The sequence below is a fragment of the Gorilla gorilla genome, chromosome 1 (assembly GCF_029281585.2).
Source record: "Gorilla gorilla gorilla isolate KB3781 chromosome 1, NHGRI_mGorGor1-v2.1_pri, whole genome shotgun sequence".
NCBI lineage: Eukaryota > Metazoa > Chordata > Mammalia > Primates > Hominidae > Gorilla > Gorilla gorilla.
In genome coordinates, this window is record NC_073224.2 from 177,957,459 (window position 1) to 177,974,789 (window position 17,331).

General features: G+C 39.5%; 1 protein-coding gene across 8 annotated transcripts in view; it reads right to left on the reverse strand.

Annotated features, from left to right (window-relative positions):
- The window catches only part of PATJ (PATJ crumbs cell polarity complex component), a 415,136-nt gene that overhangs the window by 124,690 nt on the left and 273,115 nt on the right, over positions 1 to 17,331 (reverse strand). For all 8 annotated transcript variants that reach the window (XM_055362067.2, XM_063698171.1, XM_055362138.2 and 5 more), the window contains one exon: positions 14,312 to 14,403. In XM_055362067.2, the coding sequence (XP_055218042.2) occupies positions 14,312 to 14,403 (92 nt within the window). The remainder of the gene's footprint in view (positions 1 to 14,311; positions 14,404 to 17,331) is intronic.

Sequence of the window (17,331 nt, forward strand, 5' to 3'; positions counted from 1 at the left end):
GCTTCCTGCTGATATGTAAAGTTCTTAGACTGTTCGCAGATTTCTCTCCATATGACCCACGTATATAGAAGAGCTATTGCCTGACTTGGGAGGGCATTCAAAATCCAACCCCGTCTTATGCTTTACTTTTCACCAATTGGATTAGGAGACCATTCCTCCCTTGGTGATTTAATCATGTCACTGCCTTTTCTTGAAATGCCTTTCTTTCTCTTTTTTCTTTCCCTTCCTCCCTCCCTCCCTTCCTTCCTTTCTTCCTTCTTTTTTTTTTTTTTTTTTTTTGAGATGGAGTCTCACTTTGTCACCAAGGCTGGAGTGCAGTGGCACAACCTCAGCTCACCGTTGCCTCCACCTCCTGGGTTCAATCGATTTTCCTGCCTCAGCCTCCGGAGTAGCTGGGATTACAGGCATGCGCCACCACACCTGGCTAATTTTTGTATTCTTTATTTAATTTATACCCCACCCATCCTTCCCCTCCAATGTGAGTTCAATTACCTCTAACTAGGTGAATTATTCCCTTCCCTGAAATTCAAAGACTATTGTATATATGGATATCTTCCAAATTCACATATTTAGCCTAAATCTTTTGAGCTTAGGACTAGGACCTGCGTACCCAACTGTTACTTTATATCTCCACTAGATGTCTTACAAACATCTCAAATAAAATAGAGCTTTTTTATCCCACTCATTCACCATATGGTTCCACAGCCAATTCTCTCCACCAGAGTAAATGTCAACAACATCTGTCCAGTTGTTCAACCAGGAAACAGGGGTCATTCTTGAAAATTATCTTCCTCATCTGTACTTCCAACCACTAAGTCTCATGAATTTCACCTTCAAAACATATCTTGGATCTTTCCACTTCTTTCCATCCTATCCTATCTATAAGCCATCATCATTTCTCACCTGCATGTAAGAGCAACCCAGTTACATCTTCTCTCCAACCCATTCTCCACCCAGCAAAGTTATTATGATTCTAACACACAAAACTGATCATATTTCTAACCCCTTCTTATGGCTTCTTAATGCACTTAGGATCAAGAGCAAATCGATAAGGAAGCTCTGAGGTCCCAGCCCCCATCTCTGGCCCCCTCTAGTGCTTCTTCCCCTTGCTCACTTATGCTCAGTCCAGCTGCACAGACTTTCTTTCCACTTCTTAGCTGAGCTGAGATCTACCTGCCTCAGGGTCTTCTCTTACCCTACTCTCTTCTGCTCTGCTTGACAAATACTTTGGCTGATTTACTCCTATTTCTCCTTCACAGCTCATCATAAACGTCATTTCCTAAAACAAGCCTTCCAGGACCTTCTTAATATGCTCATAGCACCCTAGACAATGATTGCTGTTATAGGTCTGCTCCTTTCATATTTTACCTAACTGATTTGTGTGAACATTTGCTCCAAATCTGAATTTCTCTCTGGATGGGAAGCATTCCAAGGACAGGACTCATGTCCGTCCTACTCCCTATGACACTATCTAGGGGTAACACAGTGCCTGGCAAGTGTTTGTGCTTAACATAGTTATTGAAAAAAAAAATGAATGAATGGTGGGGTGGGTTGGGGTGGGATGTAATGACAACTCTCTTCAATAAGGATACAGAAAAGTAGGAGTCTCAGTTCCAGCCCTGCCACTAACTAACAGAGTGACTTTGGGGAAATCACTTCTCAGAGTCTCAGTTTCTAGATCCCTTAAGTAAGTAGCTTAACTATTAAGAATCCTAAATTGGTTAAATTTTTTGTGGAATGAAGCACAGTATAAATAAAGACATGAAGTCTAGGTGCCATTTCAAGCTCTATGCTTTTTGGATTCTTAGACTATCTATCTAGGCGTGAACCAAACCAAAGCAAATGGGAGAAAAACTACAACTATAAAGTGACATAGCGTATCAAGCGCATCTATCTGTTTTTTCTGACTGCATTTCAGGTGCCTTGAGCAGACACTATTATGTTAAGAGATGGCTTGGCTATTGTTTTTCAGGGAGTACAATCCATTCCTCAGTAGTTTGCTCACATATAGAAAAAGTAATCCATCACTTGTGGGTAAAGAACAGTATTTTCCCAGTCGTAATTCCTTTTCCCACTCAATTTCTCCCATTGAACAACACAATAAAGCTCAGCTTAGGGCCTAAAGCCAACAGGCCATGTCTGCTGTAGATCTGGAACTCACAGTGCAGAGTATACTTGGCAGTAATTAAACAGATGACTTTTCATATCTCTTTCAAAGGTTACCAGCATTAAAAATATGGCTGTACATGAATTCTTATTGAGAGATCATGATGAACTGAACCAAGTTAGCTCAAATTGGCCAAGTTGTTCCTTCACAATTTAATGATTTTTTCACAAATTAGTATGACTTTAATGGCCTTTAAAGTCCATATTAAATTTTTTTAACCTTACATAATAGAAAACTGACAATTACTCTCACTGAAAAGAAGAAAGCTGCTATAAGAAGTTACAGTTCATAATCCTTTATAATCTACTTAACGGTTAGTGGTCACATCCCTCAGCATCAAGCCATGGAGAGCTGACATAGCTGCCATTTTAAAGAGAAAAGTAGGAAGACGGCAACCAAAGGAGAGAAGGCATTTACACTTCAGACAAGCAGTGGGGCCTGAATGACATCTGGAGAACCTTCGAGTCCTCATATCCTATGATTCTCATAAGTAATGACATCTGTTTGCTTTATAATTGAGCTTTTTTTTTTTTTTTTTTTTGAGACAGAGTCTCTCTCTCTCGCCCAGGCTGGAGTGCAGTGGCGCGATCTCGGCTCACTGCAGCCTCCACCTCCCAGGTTTAAGAGACTCTCGTGCCTCAGCCACTCAAGTAGCTGGGACTACAGGCGTGTGCCAACATGTGCAGCTAATTTTGGTATTTTTAGTAGAGATGGAGTATCACCATGTTGGCCACGCTGGTCTTGAGGTCCTGGCCTCAGGTGATCTGCCCGCCTTGGCCTCCCGAAGTGCTGGGATCACAGGTGTGAGCCATCAAGCCGGGTGAAACTTTCCTTTCCATATAATTAGCCTAAGTTTCTTAGGCCCCAGTGCCTCAAAGAGAACACAGTCAGGAATTGTAATTGTTTGTGGGTGTTTTTATAATTATCTTTAAGAGCTGCTGGGAGAGAGATAATGGACTTCTCCCACAGATAAGGGTGAGACCCGTTTTCCAGAGCACGGAACACTGCATGTGTGTCCTCATTGCTGTACTTGCCATGCTCTGTTAAAATTACTTGTGCTGGTTTTTCTCCCACTCTGCGCACAAGGATGAGATCTTATTACTTCGTATCTCCAGCCTGTAGTGTGGTACCTGGCAGGGAGTAGGTGTACTGTGATGTAAATGTCTGTTGAACAAAAGTGATCTTAATAAGGCAGAAAAAAGAAACCAGAATTACAGAAACCGCCCCATGCTTTCTGAGCTGTTTCCATGAGTTAGTGAGGCTGTGCTGCCTGTAGTCAGCCAGCTATCAGTATTTACCACATGTAAGGGCCATTTCTTGGGGTGTCCACCTAGCTCACAGTGATTCCTTGGATGGGCCAAAATGTCTACACTAGGTACTAATAGCCCTGCCCTCAAGCAGATTGGATAAAGGGGGCAGACGCCTGCCTCAGTCTGGGGCAAATTCTCTCTCCCAGAGGCTTAACATTTAGAAGAGACATATAAAGATCAGGAGTGCAATGTGAAGAATACCAACGGAAATGCTCAAGGATAAACAGGGGTTCAGAATTCCCTTCTGCTGACATCTCTAGAGCTGCCCTGGTTCCATCTCTGGAGCCTTTTTGTATGGATCTTTTTTTAAGAGTCCATGAGGCATCTGGACTCTTACAATACATTCTCCTTTTAGTTTAAGCTGGCTGGTGGTTACTTTGATTGGTTGAAACTCAACTACATAGCTTTGACTTTATTTTGAATATATACATTTCTTTATTTAACAAATATTTATACTATGTACACAAAAATGGATAAAAGACCATTCTTGCCTTTGATGATATTAGCAATTAGTGAGGAATGCAGCTAAGTAAACGAACAACTACAATTGTGGCATTAATACTTGATATGGTTTGGCTGTGTCCTCACCCAAAATCTCATCTTGAATCGTAGTCCCCATAATCCCCACGTGTCAAAGGAGAGACCAGGTGGAGGTAACTGAATCATGGGGGCAGTTTCCCCCATGCTGTTCTTATGACAGTGAGTGAGTTCTCAGGAGAGCTGATGGTTTTATAAGTGTGTGGTTGTTCCTCCTGCATTCATTCTCCTTCCTGCTGCCTCATGAAGAAGGTGCTTTGCTTCCCCTTGCGCCATGATTATAAGTTTCTTGAGCTCCCCCCAGACACGCTGAACTTAAGTCAGTTAAATCTCTTTCCTTTATAAATTACCCAGTCTCAGTATTTTCATAGCAGTGTGAAAACAGACTAATAAACTACTCAAGGGATCTCAATTTAGTTTTTCTCCAAAAGCATACTAAGAATACCTCTAATTCAGCTTCTTGTTTGTAGAATATATTTATATTTGTGGAAAACACACATTCTGGATCCTGATTTGAATTCTGCTTTGTTATAAAAATGAAACTCACATTGGTAAAAATCATATAATTTGTGTTAGACCAAATGCTAACAAGTCTCCCAAAATTCCTGCCCCCAGTTTACAGACAAATTTCACTTCCATAATTAAACTATATGATAAGTCACAGCTGACTATAAGATAAAGGGAGATTATCAGTTTGGACCTGACCTAATCATACAAGCCCTTCAAATCCGGAGATTTCACTTAGAACCTCAGTATCCTAAATCCTTAAATTAGTAGGTTGACTTGAATGAATTCTAAACCGATTAAATTCTTTGTGGAATGCCTAGAGGTCACAGACAGGAAGTCAGAGATTGGAAGCACCATTGTTTGCTTCAGGATGGAGGGGGCTTCCTGACAAGGACTGTGGGGGACCTCTAGGAGCTGAGAGCAGCCCCCACCTGAGAACCAGCAAGAAAACAGAGAATAAGCCTGGAAGCAACTTTTCCCCCAAAGCTTCCAGACAAGACCTCAGCCTGACCTTCAGCTTGGTGATATCCTGGGCAGAGAACTGAGCCATGGCTTGTCATGCCGGTATTCTGACCTACACAACTGTGAGCCAATAAACAGGTACTGTTTTCTGCCATTCAATTTTGGTAATTTGTTACATAGCAAGAGAAAATTAATACATGACACAAATTTTGATTTGGAAAACATGGTCACCGGAAATATAACTAGAAACATAACATTTGACTGCTTACCAGGTACCATTGTTCAAAATCCTTTGCATACATTAACTCATTTTAACCTTCATAACAAGTCTATGCGGTAGTTAGACTTATTTTTTTCATTTTCTCTGGTTTTACAGAAAGGTTAAGCAACCTGACCAAAGTCACACAGCTTATAAATCACAAAGCTGATAAATAGCAGAGCTGAGGTTCAAAAACAGCAATCTGGTTTCAAAACCTACTCTTAACTACTATACTACAGTGTTTCCCATTTTCATAGCCTATCCAGAGCCACAGATGTCTCCTTCTCTCATATACACAAGTTAAGATCCCTAGGTGAGTCTAGGCTATTAAATTTTGGGCTATTACTTTTTAAATTATTTAATAAATTTCCTTGGGGTAAAAATACATGCAAGGTTCTAAGTCTGCTCACTGTATTAACTGCAATCTGTCCAAATTTCATATGTAGGTCCTGGGTGTTTTATCTATTAACATATTACCCATCCCTTATAGAGATATAATGACTATAAAATGCTTTAAAATTTCATTTTGTGTGATGGGGCAGGTATAGTGGTGAATATTACAGCGGAGTGTAATTTCCTCAGTACTATTCTGGGATAGTTATTAGGGCTGTTCATAAATCCTCTAGCTTCAACTTTTCTTCCTCTTTAAAGGTGAACCAGTGCCTGATTAGCTACGTTTCCTTTTTCTGCATTGGTGATCATGGAAACAAATGCTGAGAAGGAGCCTCTGCTGCCTGGGTACGTGAATGACCCATGGTGAACAGAGGGTTCCTTACTGAGCCCTGATGGGTATGTAACATGAGAAAGAAATAAACCTTTGTTTATTTCTTTGTTGTCTTAAGCCATGAGTTTTGGGGCTGTTTGTTACTGAAGCATAACTGTGTCTACCCTGAGTCTAACATGCTCTATACAAGTTTATTCTATAATTTTTTAAAAAGCCACGTTTATACCTTATTCATAGTAACTAAAAACTGGAAACAACCCAAATGTTCACCTACAGGAGAATGATCATCAAATTTTTGTATATTCATAGAGTGAAGTATTACTCTGTGATTAAAGGAACAAACTTTTGATAAACATAACATGGATAAATCTCAAAAACGTTATGTTAATGAAAGAAACCAAACACAAAAGAATAAATGCTGTTTGATTCTATTTACATTAAGTTTAAGAACAGTTGAAACTAACCTATAGTGACAGAAATCAGGAAGCAGGTGGCTCTTGGGGGAAGGAGAGATTGACTGTAAAGGGACACCAGCAATCTTTCGGAGGTGAATGAATAGTCTATATTTTTGTTTTGTGTGGAGGTTACACAGGTGTATGCAATTATCAAAACTCAACAGACTTAAGACATAAAATCTATTGCACTGAATATAAATTATACCCCAACTAAAAAATAAATCCATGATAATGTGTAGTACAAGACAACTACGTTGGCTTGGAAATGAATATAAGCAAAGGCATAGACAGACCAAAGCAAAGGTATGGATTCTATCACTGATAAGATATAAATATAAAATACAAAACAACTTAAAACCTTGGATTCTCAACCTTTAAAATTGAGATAATGTCTAATATTAATAGAATTGTTATGAGATAATGTAAACATCAAAGCACCAAAGCACACTAACAGAAGTAAATATTTAATGTTTTATGGCTTTGTGATGTTAAATCTCAAATGCTTAAACTTCCAGGTGCTACATCCTTGGTGACTATTAATTCATTCAGCCATCAACCAAAAACTTTAAAACTGAGTCTAATGGTTTAATCTAAAGGCTTTATTCTTCTTTTTTCTTTTAATCCCATAGTTTCCATCCTAATTCATGTCCTTTTCATGTTGCCTGGTCTATGACAACAGTATCACTACTTGTTTTCTTGTTCTGCTTTCTCTGCATCTGAATCCATCCAAATTGCTCCCTCTCAACCGTGAAAACTACCCCCTGGAACCAAGCCTGAAAATAACCCAACATCAATGAGTTCCCTCTATGGATGTTTGTTTTGCCTGATGTATAGTTTCTTATTTGCATGTCTTTGTAGTTGCTGGAGAACTTCTTACTTAACTGTATGACCTTTTATAGCATATGACATACAGGAGGTACTCAGTATATCACGAATTTGCTGATGCCATTTGGACTCAATTCTTTCCTATGTAAGTCTACCTAGCCAGTATTAAATATTAACTAACTCTCGCTGTACCCACTTCTCCGACAGCAATCGCTTGCTCCTTTGAATTTCTAAACTGCTCATGTGGCTTGTCTCAGTAACTTCATTCTATTCTTCTAAGAGCATTTCACTATATTTTTGGATGCACATATATGTCATATACAGCACTTTGTTGATATAACATTATATATTCATTCGTTATCCCTCAAAGATGTAACCATAATTCAACCTGTAATGAGGGATTTCATTAACATGTTATTTGATAGCCCTTGACTAATTCCTTAGGATAAATATGGGATACTCTAACATAAACTCGAAAAGAACACTGTAAATTGTTGCCAAAAAAAAAAATTAGTGGTCATGAGGAGAACATACTCATGCTTCAGGGAAACACAACAAGCCCATGATGACAATTTATGAATGATGAAAAATAAGACATCTAATATAACAGGCAGTGTGTGTATGTTTGTAGAAGGCCATAACTTCATCAGGGTACGAGATATTCCTAAGAAGCATTTCTACCTCTTCTAAAAGCAAGAAAGTGTGTTTCATCTTAAAATTCATAGGGAATTTCAAGGGACCCCAAATAGCCAAAACAATCTTGAAAAAGAAAAATAAAGTTGAAGGTCTTACCTTTCCTTGATGTTCAAACCTACTGCAAAGCTACAGTAATCAAAACAGTGTGGTACTGGCATAAAGATAGACATATTAACCAATGGAATAGGACAGACAGCCAAGAAATAAACCCTGGTATACGTGTATGTATGTATGTATGTATGTATGTATGTATGTATGTATGTATTTTGAGACAGGGTCTCGCTCTGTCACCCAGGCTGGAGTGCAGTGGCATGATCATAGCTCATTGTAGACTTGAAACCTCAAACCCCCAGGCTCAAGCGAACCTCCCACCTCAGCTTTCTGAATAGCTGGGACTACAGGTACAGGCTACCATTTCTGGCTTTTCTTTTCTTTTTTTTTTTTAAACACAGTCTCTTTCTGTTGCCCAGGTAGCAGTGTGGGTGACATGATCATGGCTCACTGCAGCCTTGACCTTCTGGGCTAGAGCAATCCTCACACCTCAGATTCCCAAGAAGCTGGGACCACAGGTGTGTGCCACCACACTGGGCTAATTTTCTTTTTGAATTTTAGTAGAGATGAGGTCTCGCTATGTTGCCCAGTCTGGTCTTGAATTCCTGAGCTCAAGCAATCCTTCTACCTCAGCCTCCCAAAGTGCTGGGATGACAGGCGTGAGCCACCACACTCACCCTGTATATGATTAAGGGATTTTCAACTAGAACACCAAGACCATTCAATGGGGGAATGGATGATCTTTTCAACAAATGGTGCTGGAAAAACTGGATATCTACATGTGAAAGAATGAAGTCTTCTGGATGAAGGTTACACTGATGGGATGCATCTGTAATCCTAGCTACTCAAAAGGCTGAGGTGGGAGGATGGCTTGAGCCCAGGAGTTTGAGGCCAAATTGTGCTATGATCATGCCTGTGAAGAGCCACTACTCTCCAGCCTGAGCAACATAGAGAGATCCTCAACTCTAAGAGAGGGGGAAAAAAGAATGAAGTCATAGCCTTCCTTTATACCATATAGGAAAATAAACTCAAAATGAATCAAGGGCTTAATATAAGAGCTAAAACTATAAAACTCTTAGATGAAAATATAGGGATGAAATGCTTTGTGACATTGGATTTGACAATAATTTCTTGAATACAACACCAAAAGCACAGGTAACAACAACAAAAATAGATAAATTGGACATCAAAATAAAAAACCTTGTGTATATCAAAGGGCACAATCAATAGAGTGAAAAGGCAACTTATGAAACAGGAGAAAATATTTGCAAATCACATATCTGACAAGTGGTTAATATCTACAATATGTAAAGACTCCCATAACTCAACAACAGCAAAACAATCTCATTAAAAAAATGGGCAAGGGACTTGAATAGACATTTCTATAAAGAAAACACACAAAAAGCCAATAAGCACATGAAAAGATGCTCAATATCACTAATCCATCAGGAAAGTGCAAATCATGGTCTGGAACTCCTGACCTCAGATGATCCGCCTGCCTGGGACTCCCTAAGTGCTGGGATTATAGGTGTGAGCCACCATGCCCAGCCAAGAATGATTTTTAAAATAGGCATCCGAATTGCTTCTTCAGATGGTCATCTCCTTAAGATGACTCTGGCATTCACATTAATTCAAGCAATATCATCTTTCAGGGATATGGCCAGAGGATAACGAGCCACGCTATATTTTTAATTACAGAAGGAAGACATATGTTCAATCGATACAGGAAGGTGGAGCCCATGGTGAGTCCACTTTTACTCAGTGGGGCTTGACAGCTAGCACTAAATCTTTCCAAGGATTTCAGTTTCATCTCGTTTCCTTTAGCCCCAGGAGTTTTTACACAGTACACATTTTCCACATGTAATTAAGTAATGGAGAGTGAGTTGTTATACATGACATTCAATTTTTGATAGTGGGGGAAGGTACGACAAGAGCTGCAGGCAAGATCATTAATCTCCTTGGATCCCTGCACTGCCAAATACAGCAATTCATTTGTTGTGTTAATACAGCTCTCCTCTTGTACTTAAATTGGTGTGCTCACATGAACGGGAGAATGCCAAACACGAAAACCCACAGAATTGAATGTAGAGTACATAGCAAGCACCCAGATTGTAATACACATCTGGATGATCCAGAGTTGAATAATTTAGTGTATCAGAGACCATATGTTTAGGGTACAATTTCCAGGATTGTCCAAAATCTAATGATGCGAAAAGCAAAAGGGAAAAAGTGATTATGTAAGTCATGTATAAATAGCTGCAACTTGCTGATTTGTGCTAATGACCCACAGACCCCTTGCCAATTATAGATAAATTAGTATATGAATAAATACAAGTGTTAAAAGAATATGACAAGGACCTGATTACAAAATGTACATTGCTATAGACTAAAGGCCTTAGTTAATTAAAATGTTGCCTGCAGCATATTTTAATAGCTTTCTGTGATTACTGCTAATCATTCTCTAAAACCTGTGGCCAGTTCCCATTTCCATCTCAATTGTCAATAAATTTGAAAAACAGTTGCCAAGGTATAAAAGCCAAAATTTTCTGTATAATGGAAAAGCACAGAGAATAATTTCAACTAAGGAAGCAAATTTTGCCAAATAGAAGTGCACATTGTAAAGAAATACAATTTATAAAAACTAGTCCTCAAAGTAACATTATAACACAGTACAAGTTATGCAGAGTTTAAAAGAAAAACAAAATCGCATCTGTGGTACTGAGATGATTTAAGTGTTAACTTCTGGAAACTTGATAATGAATCGAATTTTAACTTCTTCAGGATTTGATTCTAAAATAGGCAAAATCAGGATTCTTATAATAAATAATTATTCAGAATCACTCCTGTATGTTTTTTGTCCCTATAAAAGAAGATATAAAAAAATCTTAGCTAATTTGGGAAAGTACTGGGAAGAGGGACTGACATATGAGGAATTTTGTAAAATACTGAGTTACAGAAATATATATATTTTTAATCCACAAAATAACAACAACAACGAACTTACTATAATTGTTGATTTTGGACAATAAGTAACCTAGAATTGCTTAGTAGGAGCGAAAAGGAAATTTATTCAATAAAGCTTTCTGAACACTCATTATATGCTACACACTGTAATTGAATGACCATGCAGGAAAGGTTTGTGCTACAGTCTGAATGTTTGTGTCCCCTCAAAATTCATTTGTTGAAACCTAATCACCAACATGAAGGTATTAATAGGCAGGGCCTTTTGGAAGGTGTTTACGTCATGAGAGTGGGGCCCTCATGATGGGATTAGTGCCTTAGAAAGTAAGCCCAAGGGAGCCCCTCCTGTTACGTGAGGATACACGGAATAGATCTATGAAACAGGAAGTGGGCCCTCTCCAGACATCAAATCTGCTAGAGCCTTGATCTCAAACTTCCTAGCCTCCAAAACTGTGAGAAATAAATTTCTGGGCCTGGCGCAGTGGCTCACATCTGTGATCCCAGCACTTTGGGAGGCCGAGGCGGGCAGATCATTGACGCCAGGAGTTTGAGACCAGCCTGGCCAACATAGTGAAACCCTGTCTCTACTAAAAATAAAAAAAAACTAGCCGGGCCTGGTGGTACACACCTGTAGTCCCAGCTACTCGGGAGACTGAGGCATGAGAATTGTTTGAGCCTGGGAGGCAGTGGTTGCAGTGTGCCAAGATTGCACCACTGCACTCCAACCTGGGTGACAGAGCCAGACTCCGTCTCAAAATGAATGAATGAATGAATGAATGAATGAATGAATTTCTGTTCTTTATAAGACACTCGGGTATTTTGTTATAGCAGCCCAAATGGACTACGAATTAGATTACAGATTTTAAATGTACATTGATACTTCTAAATTGCTTAAAATCACTTCCAGTAAATAAGCATTCAGCAGCATCCTTAATCTTGTGTATACCATTAATTTAGTCAACAAATTCTTTTCTTGATTCTGTTCTGTTCAATGATCAAAACTGAAATAATCAGACTGTAAATTGATGGAGCTTTACTACTATGATTAAAATTCTATTCAGCTTTCTCTTCTGTCTTCTAAATAATTTCAAATTATTTAACCTTTCTTTATTTCCCAACTACACAATTGCATTAAATTATTTCCTTTGGACTCTATTCAATTTTCTTTTTGCTCTCTTTAAAATGGCATGGCCCATGTGGATAATAAAAGCCCCACAAATGCTGAAGAGGTAAGTACTGTTGATAACAGCTCTTGTGGTAGCAGCCATCACTATGTACTAAATGTACATTTACATTGCATATGTACATAGTACATTGTACCATTTGCAATGGTACAAATCTGCACCATGTGCAGATGCTGATACTGTTAAGTGCTACATACATCTTCTCATGTACTAGCCACAGAATTTTTTTTTTTTTTGGAGACAAGGTCTTGCTGTTGCCCAAGCTGAAGTGCAGTGGCGTGATCATGGCTCACTGCAGCCTCAACCTCCTGGGCTCATGCGATGCTCCTACCTCAGCCTCCCGAGTAGCTGGGACTACAGGGCACATGCCACCACGCCTGGCTAATTTTTTTTTCTTTTGCACAGATTGAGTCTCACTATGTTGCCCAGGCCAGTCTCAAACTCCTGAACTCAAGCCATCCTACTGCCTTGGCCTCCCAAAGTGGTGGGATTACAGGTGTGAGCCACCGCGCCTGCCCCCACACAACTTTATGCAAAGTTTTCAAGTCTAAACACACTACTTTTGTGGACTTCTCTTAATGAACAACATCTTAATCTCTTGAGTGCTGACCTTTCTTCAAAGTCTAATCAAGTTTTTTTTTTAATCAACTAACTCTAATTTTATAACCCTTGCCAAAAGAAAGGATAAGAAAACCAAAAAGGAGACTGGTGTCTAACAGAGGATGTCAAAGGAGAGTAAGGATAAAGGGCTCATCTTAATATACAAAGACACAGGTGAAGGAGGAAGCTTTCACTCTCTGAAAATAGAGTGAAAAACTAGAAAGCCAGAAAGTGCCACTAGATGAGAGAAAAGGATGCTAATATAGGATTTCCTTTTTTTTTTTTTGAGACAGAGACTCGCTCTGTCAACCAGGTGGGAGTGCAGTGGCGTGATCTCGGCTCACTGCAACCTCTGCCTCCTGAGTTCAAGATGCAATTCTCCTGCCTCAGCCTCCTGTGTAGCTGAGTAGCCACCACACCTGGCTAATTTTTGTATTTTTAGTAGAGACAGGGTTTCGCCATGTTGGCCAGGCTCGTCTCAAACTCCTAATCTCAGGTGATCCTCAGGTGATCCCCCTAAAGTGCTGGGATTACAGACGTGAGCCACCGTGCCTGGCCCTAATGTAGGATTTCTTCAGGAGCAAAGTAGAAGTGGGAAGGGATATTTCAATCACGTTAGTGCCCAAGCTGGGAATAAAACTACCTCCTAATCCCAGTGGTCCCTGGGAATGGACAGATCTTACTGCTGGTAACTAACGAGAAAGGGAAGAATAATAATGATTGTCATAATCCTAAAATAGCAGCTAACATTCTTTCACCCCTTACTCTATGCTGGATGTTGTATTGAGCATTTTCAATTTCTGAAATATCACAATGAATGAGGGAGGTGCTTTATTATCCCATTTTACAGATGATAACTGAGTCCCAGAAGGAAAAAGAAGCAGAGCTACAGTGAACATAGAGGGTTAGGTACATGACCTAAAAATAATTCAGATTTACTTGTCATTTCAGTCCAGTAAAGAGAATCAAACAACCTCATTTCTATTGCTAATGTGGCAGTGTTGACTACAAACAGTAAGATTCCTAATTCTGATTTACTTGTACCATGAGGGCTCAATCAGCTTGCAGGGAGGTCTGAGTAAATGTGAAGCCCCAAACACACAACACAACTCTAGGCAGCAGTGCTGAACATCTTCTCTACTCTGAGCTTCTCACCAGCACTCTTAAAAGGAAGCTCCTAAGAATGTCCTCAGTTCTGTTTTCCTGTTTATTCTTTAATGAAGACATTAATGATTCAGCAAATGTACCAAATAATAGTGACAGGAAGAGAAGTTAGCAGGTTTCATTATATTTATATACAGGAAAAATGGATCCAGAAAGGGAAGAATGTTTTATAACTGAAATATAAATACTAGCCTCAGCTACCAATTCTATCCCGTGAAACATAAGCAAATAAGAAAATCTCATAATCAAAACAATCAATACTTTTCTTGAAGTGACAGTTACAAAAGGAATATATGTTTTTAGAAGGAACAGTGATTTCGCTAGACAAATCAAAGATGACATAGTCCTACACCAATAACATCTTCAGAAGAGGTCTTTGATTTTGCAAAACCAGATCTAGCAATCTTACCTGATGAAAACCAGCTTGACCTTTGATGGGGCAGTCTTAATAATGGCAGATGCATATTGGTGACTTCTTCCATACAGAATCTGATTGTTTATCTGTTTGGGAAAAAACACAATGTACTAAATTATACATGTCTACAAGTATATATGTATATACTTGGAATTAAATGATAAAGTCTACTGATTTTCTTTTTTTTTTTTTTTTTTTTTGAGTCAGTCTCACTCTGTCACCCAGGCTGGAGTGCAATGGTGCAATCTTGGCTCACTGCAACCTCCGCCTTCTGGGTTCAAGTGATTCTCATGCCTGAGCCTCCTGAGTAGCTGGAATTACCAGCATGTGCCACCACGCCTGGCTAATTTTTTTGTATTTTTAGTAGAGAAGAGGTTTCACCATATTGGCTAGGTTGGGGTTGGTCTTAAACTCTTGGCCACAAGTGATCTGCCTGCCTCAGCCTCCCAAAGTGCTGGGACTACAGGCGTGAGCCACCGCACCTGGCCCTAAGTCTACTGTTTTTTTTTTTTTTTTTTGAGGCGGAGTCTCGCTTAGTCACCCAGGATGGGGTGCAGTGGCACGATCTCGGCTCACTGCAACCTCTGCCTCCCAGGTTCAAGCAATTCTCCTGCCTCAGCCTCCCGAGCAGCTGGGACGACAGGTGTGCACCACCATGGCCGGCTAATTTTTGTATTTTTAGTAGAGATGGGGTTTCACCATGTTGCCCAGGCTGGTTTAGGACTCCTGACCACATGATCCGCAGGCCTTGGCCTCCCAAAGTAAGTCTAATGATTTTTAAGTGGGTATATTAGGACTCTCAAATGCTAAAAATCTTAATATTGTTTGTAGTAGAGATTCAAACAGTAATTCTAAACAGCTATCAAAAATCCTTAAATTCAGTTTTGACTACAGTTAATGAAGAACATACAGTCCTTTATCCTTTTGCTAAACTTCAAGAAAGCAGTAGTTAAGCCTGATACAAAAAGTTTAGGACACATATTTCATTTCCTACAGCTTTCCCAGATTCCTTAAAAATGCTGAAAACAGACCAAATTGTGGTATTCACTGGAGCTCTGGAGAGCCCATTAAACATGATTTTGTAAACATGTCAAGGTTATTACATAACGTAAATTTGTTACTCTAGAGAAGGTAAATATTATATCCTTGTTTTAAGTCAAATTTTAAACCAACTACACAGAAAGATTTTACTGAACGCCATCAATGAGTCATCTGCTCATATCCAAGACATGGTAGAATTTTAAACTTGATTGGATCTACCAAAAGATGACCTAAACAACATTTAAATTCTAAATTTCTTTATTCCAGATTTTCCCACTGATAAACTATGATGATAGCTGGAAACTCTCTTATTTTATTTCACCCAATTGATAACAGCTCATACAGTTGTGACTTTTTCCTTCTATCTCTTTAAAAAGTAGTTAATGATCTATAACTATACTATTCCTATTCAAGTGTGGCATTGACAATTTCTACTATTTAAGAGATAGTATAGTGTACCATATAAGGGACAGTAAAAGGAATTGTAATTAGCATCTAATTTGTTCTTACTGTCTCTGGAATTTTGCATTTTAAGGCACACCTGATGTTCCTTTCAAGACATCTAAAAATGTTATTTTTTTGTCAAAATAGTTATAATGTGAAAGCATGTGGAAGTGAACACTTTAAAATATGAAATGAAAATATAGTATTTTCATCTATCTAAAAAGTAGCCCTTCCATCACCTTTCCTAAGTGGTAAAGCTGGGATTCATATCCAAGGCTGATGGAAAGACCAATCTTGAGCTACCTCCTCACTCTGCCTCTTATTCTATCAGCTTTCGTTCTGCACCAAGATCATCAATCTCACCGGGCACAGTGGCTCACAGCTGTAATCCCAGCACTTTTGGAAGCCAAGGGAGGCAAATCACTTGAGGTCAGGAGTTCGAGACCAGCCTGGCCAACACGGTGAAACCCCGTCTCTACTAAAAATACAAAAATTCAGCTGGGTGCCTATAGTCAGCACTTTGGGAGGCTGAGGCAGATGGATCACTGGAGGCCAGGAGTTTGAGACCAGCCTGGTCAACATGGCGAAACCCCATCTCTACTAAAAAATACAAAAGTTAGCTGGGCGTGGTGGTGCATGTCTATTGTCCCAGCTACTTGGGAGCTGAGATGGTGCCACTGCATTCCAGCGTGGGTGACAGACTGAGACTCTGTTTCCAAACAAAAACAAAAACAAAAACAAAAAACAAAAATTAGCTGGATGTGGTGGCACACACCTGTAGTCCCACCTACTGGGGAGGCTGAGACAGGAGAATAGCTTGAACCTGGGAGGCAGAGGTTACAGCAAGCCAAGATTGCGCCACTGCACTCCAGCCTAGGTGACAGAGTGAGATTCCATCACGCAAACACACACACAAAATCATCAATCTCATAGAAAGCACCGATTTCCACACTGTCAGTTCTCTGTGCCTCAGTTTCCCCTTCTCTAAAAGAAATCTAAGTACCTACTTCACAAAGCTATTGTGAGAATTAAACAAGATAATGTCTTTACATTTTATTTAGAGTACTCTTGATATCAAAAGGATTTTTAATTTTTATGGGTTCGAAACTACTCATCTTTGCTATTACGTTTCTTTCTTTCTTTCTTTCTTTCTTTCTTTTTTTTTTTTTTTTTTGAGACAGAGTCTTGCTCTGTTACCCAGGCTGGAGTGCAGTGGCATGATCTCGGCTCACTGCAACCTCCGCCTCCAAGGTTCAAGCAATTCTCCTGCCTCAGCCTCCCGAGTTGCTGGGATTACAGGTGCCCACCACCAAGCCCGGCTAATTTTTTTTTGTATTTTTAGTAGAGACGGGGTTTCACTATGTTGGCCAGGCTGGTCTTGACCTCCTGACCTCAGGTGGTCCGCCCTCCTCGGACTCCCAAAGTGCTGGGATTACAGGTGTGAGCCACTGCGCCCAGCATACGTTTCTATTCTTAATATCATGCATTTAAAAATATGTCCACTGTCTAGATTATATATTTTCTCCTGA